A 19,668-nucleotide genomic window follows, 5' to 3' on the forward strand; every position below is an offset into this window, starting at 1 on the left:
CTTATGTCCTGAAACAAGTCCTCGAGGAAGTCATGGTCCTTATCCCCACCTTACAGATACGGGCACTGGGACCCCAGAGCTTTTCCCCATTGCCAGAACATCGTGTGCATTTTCACGGGTCCCAGCGTGACTCGTGCTCCTTCTCTGACCCGAGGGTCCCTCTCTGGCAGGGTCCGCGTGTCCTGGGCCTCGCACCGTGCCTGCTGTTAGGAAACACTGGGTGAACGATGAGGGAGGGAAGGGAAAAAGGGAATGTGTTTAATGGTGGACGCGGCAATCAATCCTGTAAGAAACGGGCCCATCTGCACATCGCAGGAGCAACTGGCATCTGCCACATCCCGGACCTCGGGGGGCGTCCCTGCACATGGGGCACCTGGGGAGAGTGTGGGAATTATCTGTAAATATTTGTAAACAGCCGGAGATTAACTAACTGGCTGATCACTTCCTTCTTAAACTGGCTTGGTCCTTGCCTGAGGAAGTGAAACCATCCCTTTTTGCAGGTGCGGAAGGTCTTAAGAAGAAACAGGAGAATAGTTACAATACTTGGGGTTCTTACTCGTCGCCTTACGCATCTATTCCTGAAAGTCTTTTAAGGGAATGCGTTTGAAACACATTTGCATGTCTGAGGACGTACGTGTGTGTGCGTGTGCGTGTGTGTGTGTGTGTGTACACACGTGCGTGCACACGCACACTTCTGGTCTCTTTCCCAGGCTTGATCATGCTCACTGGCTGGCTGCAAGGGAAGCAGCTTCTCAGCATGTTCACGATCGGGGTCAGGTAAGGGCACGGCGCCGACCTCCCCTCACCAGGGTGGCAGGGAAGGTGGGCCGATGGGGGAGCAGGACCCTGGCCCTGGGCGAGAATGCAGCGGGTTTGTCTGAAGCCTGTCTCTTCCACTCCCTGGTCCTGTGGCTCTGACAAATGTATTGGCCTAAACCGAGTGGAGGCCAGCCTACTCCGCGTGGCGGTGCCCTCGCAGCCTCTGGGGCAGGACAGGAATTCTCCTGCGTGCCGCCACCCCTCACCGGCCCCCGGCCACTGGCCTTGTCCCTGCAGATACTAGTGGAGCGCCCGTTCACTGTTTGTCTGCGTCACCCAGGGTGACGGAGCCAGATCAGAGTTTGCGGGCTGGCGGGGAAAGTAAGTGTGAACAAGTCAAGTGAACGTTGATGAGATAATCGCAACTTACAATGAAGGCTACAAAGGGAACAACTGCAGAGAGAGTAAAGGGAGGTGGGAAAAGACCTGTCCTGGGAAGGTGGCCGGGGAAGGTGCTCTGAGGGGTGGGAGCGGAGACGAGGAGGAGCCTGCTGGAGAAGGCGGGAAGGGGTTCAGTGGGGAGGTGGGACTGAGCTGTGGGCATCTGGGGACCCCAGGAGGGACTGGCTGGGCTCCGTGAGCAGAACCACACAGTGGAGTCAGGGGACATATCGCTAACCACTTATGGGCCCCTTTCCTCCTGATTTTAAATAATGTCATCAGAGTCCTCCACATGGCATGCTGGGCTGTCGCTACTATTCTTTCGGAAACGTGTTGGCCATTCTTGACATAGGCACAGGAGGTGACAGGGCTGTGAGCCCCAGCTGGCTGCAGCCCAGAGGGGGCTCCGGGGGCGTGGGCAGCTGGCTGTGGAATGTGGGGTTTGAGGCCAGGATGGGCATCCTGGAAGAGTGGGTCATTGTAGAGTAAGGGTCTCCGACATGAGCCCGAGGACGGAAGGTCCTGGGGAAAGCTTGCTCAGCACCCATCACCGGTGCCCTGACTCGGTGGCTCTTGGGGGCGCCTGAGACTCTGCATTCCTGACAAGCTCCCTGGGGTGCTAATGCTGCTTTAAGGGGGGCCCCGCTGGGGCTCCTGCAAGAGGCAGGGCCAGGGAAGAAGGCTGAGCCCCCGGCAGGAGTGCTCAGGTGATGAAGCCATCAGACGCAGGGGTGGTGGTGGAGGGGCAGAGGAGCCCGGGCCCCGGCAGCGCGCTCAGGGGCTGTGACGCCTGAGAACCTCCCCGAAATAATGGCACATTCCATTCCCATCTTATAAACCACAGAAAGTTCCATGAGCCAAGACGACTATTCAGTATTCCCAAGGAAATGACAGAAAAGGCCCCATGTCCATCCCTGTTGGTTCCTTCCGGTCCCCGGTCTCCACGTCCCTTCCCTCTCACTTCTCCCACTAGTCCGTGGTACACTTGCCAGAGAAAATTTACTCTGTCCGTTTCACTTGTGACTTTGAAAAGATGATTTTAAGCGGAGTCACCTGCTCGAAATCACTGAATCAGAAGGTAGATATAGCAGGACAGCTAGTAAGGGAGAGTCTCCAAAAGAAGTAACAGGAGAATTGTTCTTTTAAACACTTCATCCTAATGCCCTCTGCCTCAAGGAACATTCATGATCCAAAATATACTCGCTTTTCCTGGTCTACGCTAATCTTTATTAGTTTGTGGGTTAATTTTTTATTATTATGCAAGCATCCAAGTACATGCAGACACGCCCTTCCCACACCCTATGGGGAAAGTCCTCGCCCTAGCCCTCCGCAAATGTTTGCTCAGCTCGTCTTGTCAGACGGTGCCATAAAACCAAGGAAGCCTTCTTGCTGTCACCATGGAAACCAGGCACAGTCGCCTGACCAAATTCAGTAATCTTGGTTCATGTAACTTGCCTCTGAATGCTCCATTGTTTCCAGAGAAGAGGCCAGCATTCACGGACCATGTTTCTTTGATTCTGAGACACACTTTCTTTTTTCACACTTTAACTTCTTTGAGGTCAGACTGCACCATACGGTTAATTGGCAGTATTTTTTCTTTCTGGCGGTACAGATAACGCGCCCTTCACCGTCAGCCATGTCTTGGCTTTGATGAACTAGGATAGGCGTGTGTGACGCAGCCGGGCTTCCTGATGATGGAGGCCCGTCGGAGGCTCGCTGTGCGCTGGGCCGGTGCCGTATGTGTGCAGGCGACCCTCGTTGTATTGTGCTTTGCAGATCCTGCGTTTTTCACAACGTCAAGGTCTGTAGCACCCCTGTGTCGAGCGAGTCCATTGGGGCCATTTTTTCCCAATAGTTTTAGGTCATTTCACATCGGTCATATTTTGGTAATTCTCGCAAGATCTGAAACTTTTTCATTGTTATTTTTCGTGGTGCTCTGTGATCAGTGACACGGTGTGCTAAAAGCTCAGATGATTGTCAGCATTTTTTAGTAATGAAGTATTTTTAAATTAAATGATATACTTTGGGTTTTTAGACATGATGCTCTTGTGCCCTTAATAGATGACGGTGCAGCGTAAACATAACGTTTATGTGCGCTGGGGACCAAAAGGTTCATTTGACCCGCTTTATTGGGACGGTGGCTTTATTGCGGTGGTCTGGAGCTAAGCCCGCAGTACCTCTGAGGTGTGCCTGTATTCACTCATTCCTATCTGTTTGTCCAGCAAATATTTGCTGAATGCCTACGGGCTTTGCTGGATGTCCTGGTGCAGAGGGTGAGCCGTGGGGGGGGCGTGGCTGGCGGTGCTCACCCACTGCAGAGAGGCACCCTCTCCAGTCTGGCCCCAAAACTCTTCAGCATCCCCCACTGGCTGGAGGTCAGAGGGAAGCCCCACACCAGCCCATTACCTCATCCATGCCTGCTCAGGGGTGTGGAATAGGGAATCCGTCCGCCATGATGTTATGGAGCCAAATTTGAGGCAGAAAGAGCCCCTCCTTACCATCCCATCCCATGTTGGCACACTGCCCACAAGAGGGGATCCACACACTTTATCCCAATTCAGATTCCTGAGAGAGAAGCTCATTGGGTCAGCTGGGGTCACATGTTCTCTTCTGATCCAATCAGCTGTGGCTGTGGGAGGGTGGGGTCACATGGTACAGAAAGTTGGAGGGATAATGATGAAATGAACAGACACCCAAACAGCTCTGCTGCAATAGTCAAAGGCACAGCTTTGCCACTCTACCTTTTTCAACCTTAATTTCCTTGTCTGGCTTCCTTACCTTCCTTACTCAGGGAGGACCCTCGGAACCAAAAAATTCCATTTTCTACTTACTGCCTAATTCTGGAAATTCCTTTCATAGAAACCAAAGACCTTTCTCTTTAATAAATAACAGTAATTTAAGTGCGAAAGTGTTTAAAGAGGCAAAGCAACGGAGAGACTAATTTATGCTAAAGTGTGGATGTCTGATAGGGGAGGTCCATTCCCAAGAGCAGGGTTTTGCAGCAAGAGAACTCAGAGCCATGGATGCTGAAGGAGACAGGTGCATCATGGGATTGGGAACAAGAGACTAGACCAGGGACGTTGGGGACACCAGAGACATGCCTCACTGGGTCAAAGTGTTGACGACCCAGTTGGGATTCATGTCATCCTTCAGTGCATATGTTCAAGGTGACCTGTCTGGCCTTTTGATCCAGCCTGGCTGTGGCTGCCATTCCCGAGGGTCTGCCCATTGTCGTCACGGTGACGCTGGTCCTGGGAGTGCTGCGGATGGCCAAGAAGCGCGTCATCGTGAAGAAGTTACCAATCGTGGAGACCTTAGGTAAAGGACTCTGGGGTTGGAGTCTTGTAAATGGGATTGAAGGGGTGGTGGTTCGGCTGTGGTATTTCATTAGCCTGAGAATGAATGGTGATGGTTTCTCTTCCCTCTGCACTGGGGTTGTCTCGTGGCAGGCTGCTGCAATGTCATCTGTTCGGATAAGACAGGGACTCTGACTGCCAATGAGATGACCGTCACCCAGCTGGTGACGTCTGATGGGCTCCATGCTGAGGTGAGCCCCACACTGCAGTACACGGTGCCAGACAGCCCTTTTCCTTCCTAAAAGTACACGGAATCTTCTAGAAAGCAATAAGGAAGAAAGAAAAATGGGTTATCGTACAGTTTGCAGCAAGGAGCATGACCGAGTTAAGGGAGCCAACCTTATTTCTTTGCGGTTATCTTTTAATGATAAGCTCATTACATACTACAGAACCGAAACAACAGTCGCCCGTAACTGCCTGGGATGAACTAACCATGACGGTCCCTTTGGTCTTTCAGTCTCTCCCCCGTGCCTCTGGCATAGCTGTAAGCTCCCTGAACATGCCATTTTCTATCCTTCGAGGTTTTTCACAAAACTTCCAGACGAAGGGGTCAACAGTGACATCCCACGGGCTAGCGCCTGTTTTGTAAATAGAATTTTGCTGGAAGGTGCCACCCCCTGTGGTTTACGTGTTGTCTGGCAATGGCTCCCTTCATGCCCCAGGCACACAGCTCTGTGGTCGTGGCAGATCGCGTGGGCTGCCAAGGCTTATATTATCTGCTATCTGGCTCCCTAAGGGAAGGTTTGCCTCCCTCCGTTCTAGAACATAAGCTCTCTTCTGTGCTATCACTTCGTTTTCTTAACCATAATTTTCCCTGGTTGCTGAATGTCCCATTGAGGAAGGTTTCTGCAATGTCTAGCGCTTGGCGCTTAGTGAGGTTTTCTGATGAATGCACCACGTGCAGGGAACATCCTCATGCTTGAAGCCTTGTTCGTGGGCAGGATTCTGCCCCTGGGCTGGGTCCCCCAGAAAAGAGATGATGGGACAACGGGGGGAGTGTATTATTGACATGTGGTGACAACGTCTCTGGCTTCACCCTGCAGGTCAGCGGAGTGGGGTATAACGGCAAAGGGACTGTCTGTCTGTTACCCTCAAAGGAAGTGATAAAGGAGTTCAGCAACGTCTCGGTGGGGAAATTAGTAGAGGTGAGTGTCAAAGCCCCACTGTGGAAATACGCATTTAAGAGGAGCTGGTGGGATCCTCTCTGAAGAAAGGGCCAGCTGGTTCTCGGTGACACCTGGGCCATGCCCCAGGGGTCAGGTGTCCCAGTGGCCCCGAAACAGGTGGAAACATAGGAGGTGAGAAGAGCTGGAGCCTCTGTCCTCCTCCCTGCCCGCTGGAGAGGCTTTAAAGGGACGCCTGCCTAGAGAAAGTGCTCATCGAATGTGGGACAGTGCACCTGCTTTCGTTGTTGATCCGGCGAGATATTCGCCGTATTCGTGCCTCCCACACGCCGGAGCCCTCGAGGTCCGCATCCACAGGTCATCTAACGGGCTCACAGAGGAGACCAGAGTGCCCGGGATCGCCCCGCCAGTGAGGGAGGGAGCCGGGATTCACCCCCACACTCTTTGTGTGTGTTTGTTTCTGTCTTTTTTAGTTATCATTTGTAATTGAGACATTAAGTCCTATAGCATGGAGTTCACCCCCTTAAAGTGTATAGTTCAGTGGTTTTAGAACATTCGCCAAGTTGTGCAGCCCCCGCTGCACCTAATGTCAGGACACTTCATCACCCCAAGCGGAAACCCATACCCATTAGCGGTCGCCCCATCACCCCAGCCTCCCCGCCCCCCATGATGCCACCTCACGAGGGCCTTGTGACAGCTGGCACTCAGCAGCCGGCAAGTATTTCCGGTGTTTCTTCGGAAGAGCGGGACTCCGCTGGATTTTGTTCCTCACCCCCACCCTAGCCCCCGCCCCTAAAATGGGTCAAGTCTTCAGCAGGACTCCAAGGGGTGCCAGCTTCGAACATTAACGACAGACATTCGGAAATGCCTCCCTTCCAGGCAGGCTGTGTGGCCAACAACGCCGTCATCCGAAAGAACGCTGTGATGGGACAGCCCACAGAAGGGGCGCTGATCGCCCTGGCCATGAAGGTAGGGACCCTGCGCTGGGAGTTCTTGCCCTGGGGGCTGACTGAGTGGCAGAATTCGAGCTCGTGTCTGAGCAGATGAGGAATGGGGAAGCTTAGTAATACAGGAAAGAGTGGCCCCAAACGTCCTCAGGCCGTCACTGACATGCCATGTGGCTCTGGAACATTCTCCATGCCAGCCTTCCTAGCAATCCCGTATGAATCCTCGGGTACCCTGTGGCTCAGACCCTATGGAGGTGCTGGGGAGACAGGAATGCCACCTTCCTGGCGGCCCCCGAGCCCCTTCCAGGAAAGACCCCTTCCTTTTCGTGCATTCGACTGATTGCAGGGCTCTGAGGTCAGACCGAGTCTGCGACTCGGCAGAAATGCCCCACCCTGTGCCCAGTGCCACGCGCAGAACGGCTACCCCCGGGTACCGAAGGGGTGGGCGGTGGGGTGGCGAGGGGTTCTGTCCCTGAACAAAAGAATCGATACCTTTTTTTCCCGGGCGGGACATTCATTTGAAAGCAAAAGGCCTTTCTCTGTGAGCTCAGTGCTTGGATTTCTCATCTGCCGGAAATGGTTTGAATAATGAATAATTTAAGTGGACTGAGCTGTGCACGGAGATTGGTTTAGGTGACTCACTGGGAGCCTGCATGTTACTATCCTAGATGGACTTAAGTGATATTAAAGATGCGTACGTGAGAAAAAAAGAGATTCCGTTCAGTTCGGAGCAGAAGTGGATGGCAGTAAAATGTAGCCGCAAGAATGAGGTGAGCCCCTCCGCCCCTCCTACCCTCTCCCTACACCCCAAAGAGAGGAAAACGCAGGCATCAAGAGTTTAGAGCTCCTGGCTGCTTCTACGAAGTTTCAAATACATGAAAATACAGTTGATAGCAATGAGATGTTTGATTATCTTGGGTTCTTTCCTGAGATTTTTGTCTGAAACAGTAGTTCTCAAAGAGGGTTTCCTGGACTAGCGGCATCGCCTGGGAATTTGTTTAAAATGCAGATTCTCCGGCTGCACTCAGAACCTCAGAGTCAGAAATATCAGGAGTGCGGGGCGCCTGGTGGGTCGGTAGGTCAAGTGTCTGACTCCTGGTTGTGGCCCAGAGCGTGATCTCAGGGTCATGAGATCGAGTCCTGTGTCGGGCTCCATGCTGAGCACGGAGTCTGCTGGAGATTCTTTCCTCTCCCCTTCCGTCCCCCTCTGCTCCTCCCCCCAGCTTGCAATCTCTCTCTCTCTCTCAAATAAATAAAATCTTTTAAAAGAAAATCAGGAGTAGAGCCAGTAACCCGTGTGTGCTGGGAATTTTGATGCACGCTCCCACCGTTAACAGCGACCCCCTTGCTAACTTGGGGTCCTTCCTTCACATCCTGGCGCCGAGATCTTCAGGTGGGGACAGTCCTTCCCTCCTGAGGGGGGTTGGGGGGTGCAGCATCCCAGCACCCAGCACAGGTGGTGTGAACGGTGAGCTCACGCATCACACGTGTGCACATACACACGCATGTGTGTGCGCGCCTCCTTTGAGGGACCAGCGGAACACACACTGAACTCCTCATGGCTGTCCCTGGCTGGCGATGACAGCCGACTTCTTTTTCCCCTCTTCTTTTTTACCCTGCTGTAGCTTTTCAGATTCTCTACAATCAAAGGGTTTTTGTTTTTGTTTTAAGGTTTTTGTATTGCTTTCCACCTTTTTTCCTCCAGCCGTTTACTTCTCTCCCACTCTCCCTGGAACCTGTCACATCTTGCTCGTGCTAAGATTCCTTCTCTGTTGTTCCGGGCGGTGGGTGCCTTGGCCAGCTCATTCCAGGCCTTTGCCACGAGTGGATGGGTGTATGAATCGTCTCTGCTTAAAAGGGTTACACATATTTAATATGCTTTTATACCTTCAAATCTTTTTTTTCTCCCCAAAGACAATGGTAATATATTCTCATTGAAATAAATTATAGAAATGTGACTTTTAAAATGGGAGCTCCTTATAATTCTGCCCCTCTTCTCTCCTGACCCCTCACCCCCCCCCCAACAGTCTGGGATGGAATATTCCAGGTTCTAAATATGCACATAGCAACACATGGAGTGGTAGTTTTAAAACTAGGTCATGCTGTATAGTGTTTGTAATTTGCTTTTTTCCCCTTACAGTGGTGTCTTAGACATCTTTCCGTATCAGTTCACACAAGCTCATTCCCTGCCCGCCAGGAGCATTCAGGCTCTCTGCTAATTCCGGGGACAGAGTGTGCCCCACACGGGCATAGCACCTTCTGCACGGAGCTTACCGTCTACAGGAGACAGAGCTTAAATACGCAGGAAAACGGTTAGGGGCTTGTTTGGGTGCCCTGTTATGAGCCACGTGCAGGGGTGAACCAAACAGAAAGGTACCTGCCCGTGAAATAGACATCTAGCGCGGGATCCTGCACAAAAAGGCGACCAGTGCCTGGGGTATGACCGGTTCACGAAATGCACGGGATGCTCTCACTGACATGAGCAAGGGGACTTCACAGAGTCGGGTGCGGATCAAAGATCAGCCTCAATCCTTCTGTGGCCCATGTGGTACTCTGTCATGAGGCTCTCCTGTAATTCACCCTGTCCCGTGTTGGTAAGCAATAGCGGTCCACTAGAAATAGCCCCGCCGCGAGCATCTCTGTGTGCACAGGGTGACGGTCACCAGAAGCCGAAGCCTCCACTGACAGTGGACTTTCTTCTCTTTTCCAAGGACCAGGAAGACATTTACTTCATGAAGGGGGCCTTTGAAGAAGTGATTAATTACTGCACCATGTACAACAACGGAGGCATCCCCCTGCCACTGACACCCCAACAGAGGTCCTTCTGCCAGCAGGAGGAGAAGAGGATGGGCTCGCTTGGCCTGCGTGGTCAGTACCTTTGGTCCCCAGCCCCGAGCTTTAAGTTCGAGCATAACACTGACTTTTCGAGTGCGTTAATGCAGGGTTCTTGGTAAGGGGATCGATCACAACGGCAGTCGGGCGGTGTGCAATGAAAGTAAAGCAAGTGTGGAATGAATGGGCAGATGAAAGACAGGCAGCCCCCCAGCCCAGCCACCACATGACACCCGTTAGTCCAGACGCAGCTCGTGTGTGTGAGAAAAGCTGGCGCCTCCCTCCTGACGTTTCTAAGACAGATGAATGAGGTGTGCCAGAAACACGGATTTTCCTGACTGGTCTTCTTGCTCAGTGCTTATTGTCAGGAAAACCCAAAGCTCTTTGAAATCAAGGCAGGCATTTCATTCCTTGGCCATTTCTAATTCTCTGCACAAGGGACAGCGCCTTCCCTGACGAGCTGAACATGAAAGCTCACGTTTCCCAGAGCGCCATGTGTCAGCCTGTACAGGCAGAGAAAGTATTTAAAAACACTCTGGAACCCTTGTCTTCTCTCTGTGGGGAAAGTGAGACGCTTTGGGCTGGGTGCCAGTTGCCTTGGTTTTCCCCGTCGGGAAACAGATGTGGTAGATTGCTAGCGGCTTGCTGACAAGCGTGCAAGGTGACGGCGTCCCGATCCACGGAGCCGGAGCTAGCAGGGCGGGGAGAGTAGCGCTGGGGCAGGGAGGAAGGCACCTGCACCGCCGCTCGGGGCCACGGCCCCTCCAGTATCGGGAAGGTGACAAAGTAAGCTCAGTTCTCACGACACCCCCCCTGGGAGCACTGGTCCCCAGGAGTCAAGTCCAGGACAAGCCAGCAGACAGCGCCTGTCACCCGTAGTGCCCTCCTGCATGTTTTCTTCCCCGGTAGCTGCTCCCCTAAGAGGGCAGGTGGCCATAGCGGAGGCCGGAAGAGCCAGCTCGCAGACTTCCAGCTGGCCCCTCTGGTTGGGGTGCGGTGGGGATGTATGCCACCAGCGGACTGGAGTCTTACTTGCCACTGGTCAGGCTGTGTCTGCGTGCCTGTCCCGGGGCCGGCCGGCCGAGCTGCTGGCCCGCGCAGGCAGATGAGGACCGGGACGCGGAGGGGCCCTGCTGTCTGGGGACTCATGGCCCCTGGTGGGCCCCCTGTGGCTCTTGGTCTCTCCTCAGTGCTGGCCCTGGCTTCTGGGCCCGAGCTGGGGAGGCTGACTTTCCTGGGGCTCGTCGGGATCATCGACCCCCCGAGGGCTGGCGTGAAGGAGGCGGTGCGGGTGCTCAGTCAGTCGGGCGTGTCGGTGAAGATGGTAACGGGCGATGGCCTGGAGACCGCCTCCGCCATAGGTAAGCGGGGGGCGGGCAGCCGGTGGGACGCGGGGCCGGGGTGGGGCCGCCACCAGCCTCGGCAGGGCCGCGCACAGTGACCGTGAGCTCCCACGACCGGCGCTCCGCCTTCACACGGTTGGCCCTAAAATGTCGGCAGGTCCTCTGGAGGGGTCAGAGCCTTCGTGTCCGCCGCCAACCTCCCACGGCCCCGGGGGCTTTCACCCTGAGCTAATTCCCTTCCAGGGCAGCGTCATTCCCCGTGTTCACTTCCGGGCTGGCTTCTGCCAAGCCTTGTGCCCTTGGCAAGTCATTGAGCCACTTGGACCTCTCGGCTCTTCGCCCACAGAGGGCCAGCGGCCCTCCTGGTGTCACTGCACTTACTGCTGTAGGAGGGTGTCACACCTTGGTTTGCTCCTCGCTCTGTCGCAAGACACCGGCCCCGAGAGAAGATCAGAGACTCCAGAATCAGACAAAACCACATCTGGCTCCAGCATCATTCCTCACCAGCTCTGTGACCTCGGGGAGGTCCCTTCCCTCCCTTCCTCACCTTTAAAGCAGGGATAACAAGGCCTCTGTTGCCATTAAATTCCGTGGATGGCGTTGAGATCATGTGATGTGGCCGGTGCTCAGTGGATGGTGGCCATCGTGCTTTTCTTCTTGTCACTGTGTGTGGCCCAGGCAGGGGGTGGCGTCGGGCAGGTGGAGCGAGAGGCGGGCGCGTCTCGGGCCTGGGAGCCAGCGGGCAGTGAGGGTTCTCCGCACCCCGCAGGCAGGAGCATCGGCCTGTGCAACGGGAAGCTGAAAGCCATGTCCGGGGAGGAGGTGGACGGTATGGAGCAGGAAGAACTGGCTGACTGCATCGGGAAGGTGGGGTCCTCCCAGGGGGTCTCGTGGGGGGGGCAGGGGGGAGAGTTTCAGCTCCAAGCTCACGGAATCTGCTCTTCGGTGCCTCTGTATCCAGGTGTCTCTCTTCTTCAGGACCAGCCCAAAGCACAAGCTCAAAATCATAAAGGTACGCGGTGCGCCTCATTTGTCCGTTAGGGCCAGGACGATGGCGGGACTCTGCTCCGGGGGGTTGGTCCAGGGCCCAAGCTGGGAGCGTGGGCCATCCTCAGACTGGGGGGAGGAGAACGGGGTGACCTTTGCCCTGCACATCAAAACAGGAGCGGGAACTGGGTGGTGCAGAGGGAAGATAGGAAGCAGTTAGCCTCTGTTAGCCAAGGGCTCTTTGCCATCATTCTTGTTACTTCTCTCCAGGCCTCAGTTTCCCCATCTGTAAACGGGCGGTAGTATGCGTGACGTCAGGGGATTAGAGGAGGCCAGGCGGTGGAGCGCCTGCCGCACAGCACGTGCCCAGGAGAGAGTGGGTGTGGTTTTCTGCGCGTGCGGGGAGGAGGGCCCTGCTGCTCTGCTTGGCCTCCCACGTGTGCGCTTTGAAGATGTGCTCTGCAGCTCTGGGCTGCTTTATCCTCTATGCTATTTGCGGGGGGCGGTTAGTTCTAGGGAGCAAATCTCCATGCATGTTGTTCCTAAGAGAAAACGTTAACACTTACTGGGCACCGTGTGGTTTCAGGGGTAAGTTGTTGACTTGTATTTGCTAATGGAGATGGACAACACATATGAGCCTCACACCTGCGGTCCTGGTGTAGCTCTCACGGGGGGACAGCTGCCCCCACTTTGCAGATGGAGAAGCTGAGGCTGAGAGGTTCGGGCTTGCCCAGTTCCCACAGCTGGTGCAGGCGGGGGGCTGGGATTCAGACTCCAGCCAGCTGACTCCAGAGAGGGACCTCTGCTGTTGGCCATGTGGTGGGAGAGGCAGAGCATCCAGGGCGAAGGAAGGTTCTGGAGGGGCTGCAGCCTTCACTTGCCTCTTCTTTCCCAAGGCTTTGCAGGAATGGGGGGCGATCGTGGCCATGACAGGGGACGGGGTGAATGACGCGGTCGCCCTGAAGTCGGCGGACATCGGGATCGCCATGGGGCAGACGGGGACAGACGTTAGCAAAGAGGCTGCCAACATGATCCTGGTGGACGATGACTTCTCCGCCATCATGTAAGTTGCTCCGTAGGTGGTGTTTTAATGGCAGAAATGCCTGGCGCTTTTCCTTGGGGGGGGGGGGAGGCCATAAGATGCAGTTAATAAGTAATTCTGTAATTTCAGTTCTTTTGCAAAAAATTTTAGTAGAAAAAAGGATGAGGCAGTTTTCTGCATTCGTGACTCTAGATCAGGTTTTTTAAAGGACTTCTGCAGAGTTTTCTAAAAATACCACAGATGATGATCTCAGCTTCCTCACTCCCCCTGCTGGCCGTGCCCCAGGGTCTAACTAGCAGGTTCGATTGGCTTCGCTGTGCCTCCGGTGGGTGAATCACCGAGGCGGGTGCTGCTGGAGTCCCGGGCTCGGGCGGGAGAGTCATCTTCAGGTTTGGGGCAGAAGGGGGATGGTGGCTTGCGGTCCAGTCCCCCGCACCTGAGGGTGCCGGTCAGGACATATCCTCCTCCGCACGCGTGTCCTTGAGCCGCGAGGGGAAACAGGAGGGGGCGCCCCAGCACGAGGCCATCTCTGGTGACACCATCGCTTCCTTTAGCGGCTAACGGAGGTGCCCGCACCTTTCCAGCGGCCCCTCTTTGTGCATGAACACTTTCCCCTGTCTTGCAGGAACGCGGTGGAGGAAGGCAAGGGGATTTTTCATAACATCAAAAACTTTGTCCGGTTTCAGCTGAGCACGTAAGTCACGGCCAGCGGCTCCCAGCGCCGTCGGGCTGCGCGTGCGTCCGGCGGGCACCGCCGACCGTGCCGTGTGTGTGCCCCGCAGGAGCATCTCCGCCTTGAGCCTCATCACTCTGTCCACCGTGTGCAACCTGCCCAGCCCCCTCAACGCCATGCAGATCCTGTGGGTCAACATCATCATGGACGGGCCGCCGGCACAGAGGTGAGGCGCCGGGCTGGCTGGGGACTGCGCCACTTCCACCAGACTCCGCGGGCTGCCCCCCGCCGCAGCCTCGGGCCCCGGCACAGAGGGCGGGTGCAAACAGTCACTGTCCCCAGGAGTCCGAGAAAGCCTGAGAGTGGTGCGTGGGGAGGAAGACAGCCCGCGGCATGCCCCGGGCAGGGGAGGAAGCGCCCGCGTGGGCAGCCAGGGTCGGTGAGGGATGCTCTCCCTGGGCAGCTTTCATGGCTCAGTCCCTCTCTTCAGGTCACCACCTCCAAGAAGTCCTCCCTGATGACTCTAACAGCAGCCTCTTGGCGCTCATTCACCTTACCCTGCTTTATTTTTCCCCAGAGGAGAAAATACACGCACATGTCCCTGTTTATCTGATTATGCTCCATCTCCCCTTGGGCAAGGTTTGTGGTTCTGTTCCCTGTAGCAACCCCAGCTCCTAGCACGGTGCTTGACACACAGTAGCTGGTCAGTGAGTTACTTGCTGGATGGATGGGTGAGAAGGGAGTGTTAGGCTAGCTGAACGGTGCAGGAGAAAGAATGGCCTTTGGAGTCGGGGAGACAGACCCCCGTGAGCAGGGGAGGCGTCCCGGTGTGTTCGGGCACACAGCACATACTGTTCCATCTGATCGTTACGTATTTGGTACATAGTACGTGTTATTACTTCAGTATCACCAGTTACAGCTGCCAGGGGCCAGAGTCCTACTTTGCCCAGCGGGAGGGTACCTATTTAATATGCTGGGAGTGGGGCCAGGAGTGAAGTGGGCCCCCCCAGCCCGTTTCCTCAGTGCCCCCCATACTGCCTTCTGCTCGTCTAGCCCCAGTCCTGCTGCTTCACAGTCTGCCGGAGGCCGGTGTCCCTCAGTCAATGGGGGGCTCTGTGGTGGGCAGGGCGTGGATCCCATTTCTCCAGCCCGCTGGGGGTCCCCTTGTGAGGGAAGTTACCTGAGCATGAGGGGGGACCCGGGGTGGTTCCAGGACGGTGGTGGGCCCGGCCCTGGGGGAGGTCTTCCTTCACTGTGCTCAGGGATGGGGGAGGGCATGGCTGCCCGTGAGGCTCAGGCTGGGGGGGGGGGGTGCACCGTGGAAGGCGCTGGGCGGTTAGGGAGGGGGCAGGGGATGGGAGGGGAGGCTTCCAGCGCAGACAGAGAAGTCCCCGTAAGCCCCAGCTCGCGGGGAAAGCCTGGGGGTGCTTGTCCTCCCCTGGTGGTGCCCGCGGAGCTGACCTGAGCCTGGCAGGTCAGCACCCGCGTCAGAGGTGCTTGTCCCACCGCTGCCCGGCTGTCTGAAGTGACCCTTCCCAGGGGCTTACGTCAGGGTGCCCCATGTCGTGTTCCGAGCAGCTTGGGCGTAGAACCGGTGGACAGAGACACCCTCCAGCAGCCACCGCGGAACGTCAAGGACACCATCCTCGGTAGAGCCCTCATCCTGAAGATCCTCCTGTCGGCGGCCGTCATCATCAGCGGGACCCTGTTTATCTTCTGGAAAGAGGTGAGCCTGGTCCGCGCGCGCTCGCTCAGCCGGTATTCACTCAGCCGGGGGTGGGAGACTCGGGGCCGCGGGTGTGGACGGTCAGGGTCCTGGTGCTCAGGCTCGGACGGGGAGACACGTGTACACGTACGGGGGGCCAGGAGCTGACGTGGCAGAGGGGGAATGGGGCGGAAGGACAGGAAGCCTCCTAGGTGTGGAAAAGAAATGAGATTTTATTCTAAAGGGGGCCTGACGCTGCTGGCTGTTGTCACCGGGGAACAGTCTGAAATCTACTGAAAGGAAGTTCTTATTCCCTGGAGGGGATTATTTGCAGAAACTTCTGGGTCCCCTTTTGGTGGCCCCTGTGTCCACATGCAGTGCTCAGGCTGGAGGACCAGGCAGGCGCCATGTGCAGCAAAGGGGGTGGGACACTGGGCCCCACAGCGTCTCAGTTTTTCTCTAGCCTCACCCCCAGAGGAGCAGCCTTGCTCTTTCCCAGATTCTCACGTGCCAGGGAAGGTGAGGATCCCTCCCTCCATCCAGCCTGTGTGCTCCACCTGGTGGGGAAGGGGACCCAGGCCCTCCTGGGCTCACACAGCGGCCCTCAGCGCAGGGTCTCCACCCCAGCCTCCGCCCCTCCGGGACCTTATACGAAATCCAGATTCTTGGACACCCCCCCCCAGGACTCCAGAGTCGGGCTCTAACTCCTGCCCCCCCAGGGGAGTCTGGGGAGAACCCTGGTCCGGCAGACAAGCCCAGGCAGGAAGGGTTCACCTCCAGCTCCCCAGGCAGGGGGAAGCTCAGGTGAGGATGTGAGTCCGTCTCCCCTGTGGCTCCAGGCCCAAGCCCAGCGCCGCAGCGGGGGAGGGGGTGGCCTCTGCCGGAGCCGCGGTGGGTCTCCGTCCCCTGCCTTCCTGGAGGCAAGGATGTTCTGCTCAGTGGACGCGGCTGTAGCACCGTCACCTTCCAGGAGGCAATGTCACCTGCTGGAGGAAGGGACAGTCCCTTTAGCTGTGCAAGGTTTCTGCTCGGGTGTGGGGGGGGGGCAGCCGAAATTCCTGAGGAAGGGCTGCTGGCCTCTCCAGCTGCGGTTGGGGCGGAGGTGGTCATCAGCCACGTGTTCCCTGTTAGACCAGCTCCTCCGGACCGAGGGAAGGTTCTGGTCGGTTCCCAGTAAGGCTGCTGTCCGCGGGCGATTCCGGCCCCGGCTGGAGTTCCTGCTCCCTGCGGCTCTAGGTGCAGGGCGAGTTCTAGGTACCCGCTCAGCCCGTGCCCGTTGTTCCAGATCCCCGCGGACAAGGCCAGCACCCCACGCACCACGACCATGACCTTCACCTGCTTTGTGTTCTTCGACCTTTTCAACGCCTTGACCTGCCGCTCTCAGGTGAGCCCCGGGCTGCCTTCTCCGCCTCTCCCTGCGGGACCCCATCCTGTTCTCAGCGAGAAGGGCTGTGGCCAGGGCCCGAGGCCCTCGGTGCCTCTGGAAGCAGCGCTGAGCCGGGGACGTGCCGCAGCTGACACGTGTTCTCCTCCTGCAGACAAAGTTGATATTTGAGATCGGTTTTCTCCGGAACCCCATGTTCCTGTACTCGGTGCTGGGGTCAATTCTGGGGCAGCTGGCTGTGATCTACGTCCCACCCCTGCAGAAGGTCTTCCAGACGGAGAACCTGGGCGCGCTCGGTGAGTGGGAGGGGACGTGAGGAGGGGCAGTGGGGGCCGGCACCTGCCCCCCCTTCTGCCTGCACACTATGGTGGGCACTGGGGGGGAGGGCGAGGTGTTGGGGCATGAGCACACGGGGAACCAGAGGAAGCCACACCTCCGTCAGGAGGGCCACCAAGGGCAGGAGGGGACACGGCCTCCTGGCCTCTTTGTCCCAAGGCCGGCGGCTCAGGGCACACACAGCACGTCCAGCAAGGCCCGGGGCTGCACCGTGGTGGGGAACAGTCTGGCCTCAGTCTGCCCCCAGTGGCCGTGGACACCCACTTACCTCAGGACAGGGAGCAAGCCACCTAGTAGTTCTCGCTGAGAGAGACATGACAATGCCCACGGCTGTCCTGAACACAGAGCACACCTGCCCTGTGTAGAATCCGGGCCTCCTTTGCCTCAGGCTGAGATGACCGTCAGCGGAAGTGGGAAGAAGGGAAGGCCAGGGGGAGGAGGTCTCCTGAAGAGCACCAGGGACCCGGGCCCCTTGTGGGGTGGGAGCCCCCCAGGGTGAGCGTGGGGTGGGGAGGCCAGGGATGGGGCACATCCCCAGGTCAGGGCACAGGTCTGAGCCAGATGGGACTGTCCACTCTTTCCTCCCCCACATCTAGTGGCAGGGTCCACGTGGGTCCCCGCTGCATGCCCTACAGCCACAGACAAGAAGTAAAAACGTTAATGGCTGTTCCTCTCTACAGGGGATCCAGGCAGCTTTCCCAGATCTAAAGGCAATGCCCTGCCTATGGTTGGTTGGGCACCATGTTTGTACTGAAATGTTGGCAACAGGGTGCCAGGGAAGGTTCTGACAGTAAGATTCCAGTGGGTCAATCCCCAGAGCTTCCCCTGACCCCAGGGTATGAGTCAGGGTGGGCCGCCCCGGGCGCCCGATGCAGGGGTCGGGGCATCTGCCCTCAGGACGGGTGGGAGGAGGGTGAGGGTCCTGTTCTAGCTGAGGTGGTTAACACCCCCCCGCCCCAGCCCGGAACCACCCGGAAAGAGCGGGCGGCCTGGTGGGGCTGGCTCGGCAGCATTTAGGACGCTGGGTTGAGGAGATCTGCTCCCGGGAAGGGAAGGGTCTGGCCCTCAATCCCTGGGTCCTCCCCACTCACCTCTGGGGTCTCAGTGACTGAAGACAAACGGGGGGAAGGCAGCTCCGGGCCGAGGTTCCCGCACGCTGGCTGGCAGCCCCCCAGGGGCCCGGCCGGGCACAGCCCCCGTGCCGGGCGGAGTCCAGCGGGAGGCCAGTGGGGTTCAACCTGTGCTGACTCCTTTCTTCCTTTGACCTTCTTGCAGATTTGTTGCTTTTAACTGGATTGGCCTCCTCCGTGTTCATTTTCTCAGAGCTCCTCAAACTATGTGAAAGATTCTTTGCCAGAGCCAAGAAAGCCCAGACTCCCCCAGAAGACATCTAGTGGACCCCACCTGTGTAAAATCCGTAAATCTATATTTTTACGTGACCGTGGCCCTTCCCCCAGCCCCGCGGCAGAGGGGTGCTTTTAGGACACCGTGCGGCCGGCCCCTCACTGGGCTCTGCTGCTTGGAAAGCCCGGGCCTGCGTCCGTCCCCGTCTCTCCCCCGGGCTCTGCGACGGGCTGGGAGCAGACCGCGCTGAAACACCTCGCTATTTATTAAATCGCAGTGATTTGTATGAACCGTGGCTGCCTCCATAGTTGTGCCCCAGCCCACGGGTGAGGAAGACGGGGGCTCCTGGTCACTCGGAGGCCCCGTCTCCGCAGTCGTCAGGAGGGGGCTTTGCGGCGTTTTGTGGCGTGCTGCGCCTGGTAGCGTGCTCCCCCCGCGTGGCCAGGTGCGAAGCCTTAGGCCACTTCTGGAAACCCACACAGCCTGTTGTTCACGACCACGTCCTGGGCGACAACGGTCCCACCCTGGGCAGCCTGAACCAAGACCCCATCTGCCAAGGTGAACAGTAAAGGGCCTTCCCTTCCCGCCCCGGGACCCGGAGCATTTCCCAGCTGCCCGAGGAGGAGCCCCAGGACTGTTCGTAGAGACCGCGAAGCAGGGACGGCGGCAGTCGCAGAGGAGCAGCAGTGGAGGCCCCGCGTCCGTGAAATGAGGCTGCAGCTGTAACCACCACCCCCGCCCCCAGTTATGAGCGGAGGGAGGGACACAGCCTTGTTCTAAGAGGCCGGCTCACGCGACTGCAGGGGCTGGCGGCTCCGGAGTGCGCCGACCTGGAACTCCTTCCTTCCCAGGCATCCCAGGGCTGTCTCTCGAGCCTTCAACTGATTGGCTGAGGCTCACCCACGTTACCAAGGCAAACTGCACGATCCAAAGCCAATGACTATGAAATGTTAAGCACACCTAAAAATATCTCACGGCAATGGCTGGAGTGGTATGTGACCAAAGAGCCGGCCACCACAGCCTGGCCAAACTGACACGGAAAAGTAACCCTCTCGCCCCAAACCGGCTGCCTGGGGTGGTGACACCTGGGCCAGACCAGGGGGAGGGGCATCCACGTGAACCCCTGCCGCTCCCAGGCGAAGTTCAGATTCCTTGGAAGGAAGATGCATGGCCTGGGGTCACTATCGTCCCTCCCCCCACCCCCCGGCTAGTGACACCAGAGCTAAATGAGGAGACGCACGCGTTTCACCCCTACGAGATGACCACGGGCTGCCTGGAGAGGAAGCCATTCAGGCAGGGGTGATACTCGCCCAGCAGCTGCCAAGCCTTGAGCACATGGCCTGCTGCACTGGGGCTCTGAGTCAGGGGCCCCTCCAAGCACCGTGCTGCCCCTTA

At 57.3% G+C, this 19,668-nt stretch overlaps 1 protein-coding gene across 1 annotated transcript in view; it reads left to right on the forward strand.

Annotated features, from left to right (window-relative positions):
• ATP2C2 (ATPase secretory pathway Ca2+ transporting 2) overlaps window positions 1-18,564 on the forward strand; it is a 57,877-nt gene extending 39,313 nt beyond the window's left edge. Inside the window, exons 11-27 of the mRNA XM_045796210.2 lie at window positions 711-777; window positions 4,394-4,518; window positions 4,650-4,747; window positions 5,600-5,701; window positions 6,560-6,649; window positions 7,296-7,397; window positions 9,339-9,495; window positions 10,650-10,820; window positions 11,572-11,669; window positions 11,764-11,814; window positions 12,686-12,852; window positions 13,457-13,525; window positions 13,614-13,730; window positions 15,083-15,230; window positions 16,495-16,593; window positions 16,748-16,889; window positions 18,205-18,564. Coding sequence (XP_045652166.2) covers window positions 711-777; window positions 4,394-4,518; window positions 4,650-4,747; window positions 5,600-5,701; window positions 6,560-6,649; window positions 7,296-7,397; window positions 9,339-9,495; window positions 10,650-10,820; window positions 11,572-11,669; window positions 11,764-11,814; window positions 12,686-12,852; window positions 13,457-13,525; window positions 13,614-13,730; window positions 15,083-15,230; window positions 16,495-16,593; window positions 16,748-16,889; window positions 18,205-18,323 — 1,922 coding nt within the window. The 3' untranslated portion in view covers window positions 18,324-18,564. The remainder of the gene's footprint in view (window positions 1-710; window positions 778-4,393; window positions 4,519-4,649; window positions 4,748-5,599; window positions 5,702-6,559; window positions 6,650-7,295; window positions 7,398-9,338; window positions 9,496-10,649; window positions 10,821-11,571; window positions 11,670-11,763; window positions 11,815-12,685; window positions 12,853-13,456; window positions 13,526-13,613; window positions 13,731-15,082; window positions 15,231-16,494; window positions 16,594-16,747; window positions 16,890-18,204) is intronic.
• The last annotated feature ends 1,104 nt before the right edge of the window (window positions 18,565-19,668 follow it).

Source organism: Ursus americanus, chromosome 21 (genome assembly GCF_024610735.1).
Source record: "Ursus americanus isolate L20-20 chromosome 21, mUrsAme1.1.p, whole genome shotgun sequence".
Taxonomy (NCBI): domain Eukaryota; kingdom Metazoa; phylum Chordata; class Mammalia; order Carnivora; family Ursidae; genus Ursus; species Ursus americanus.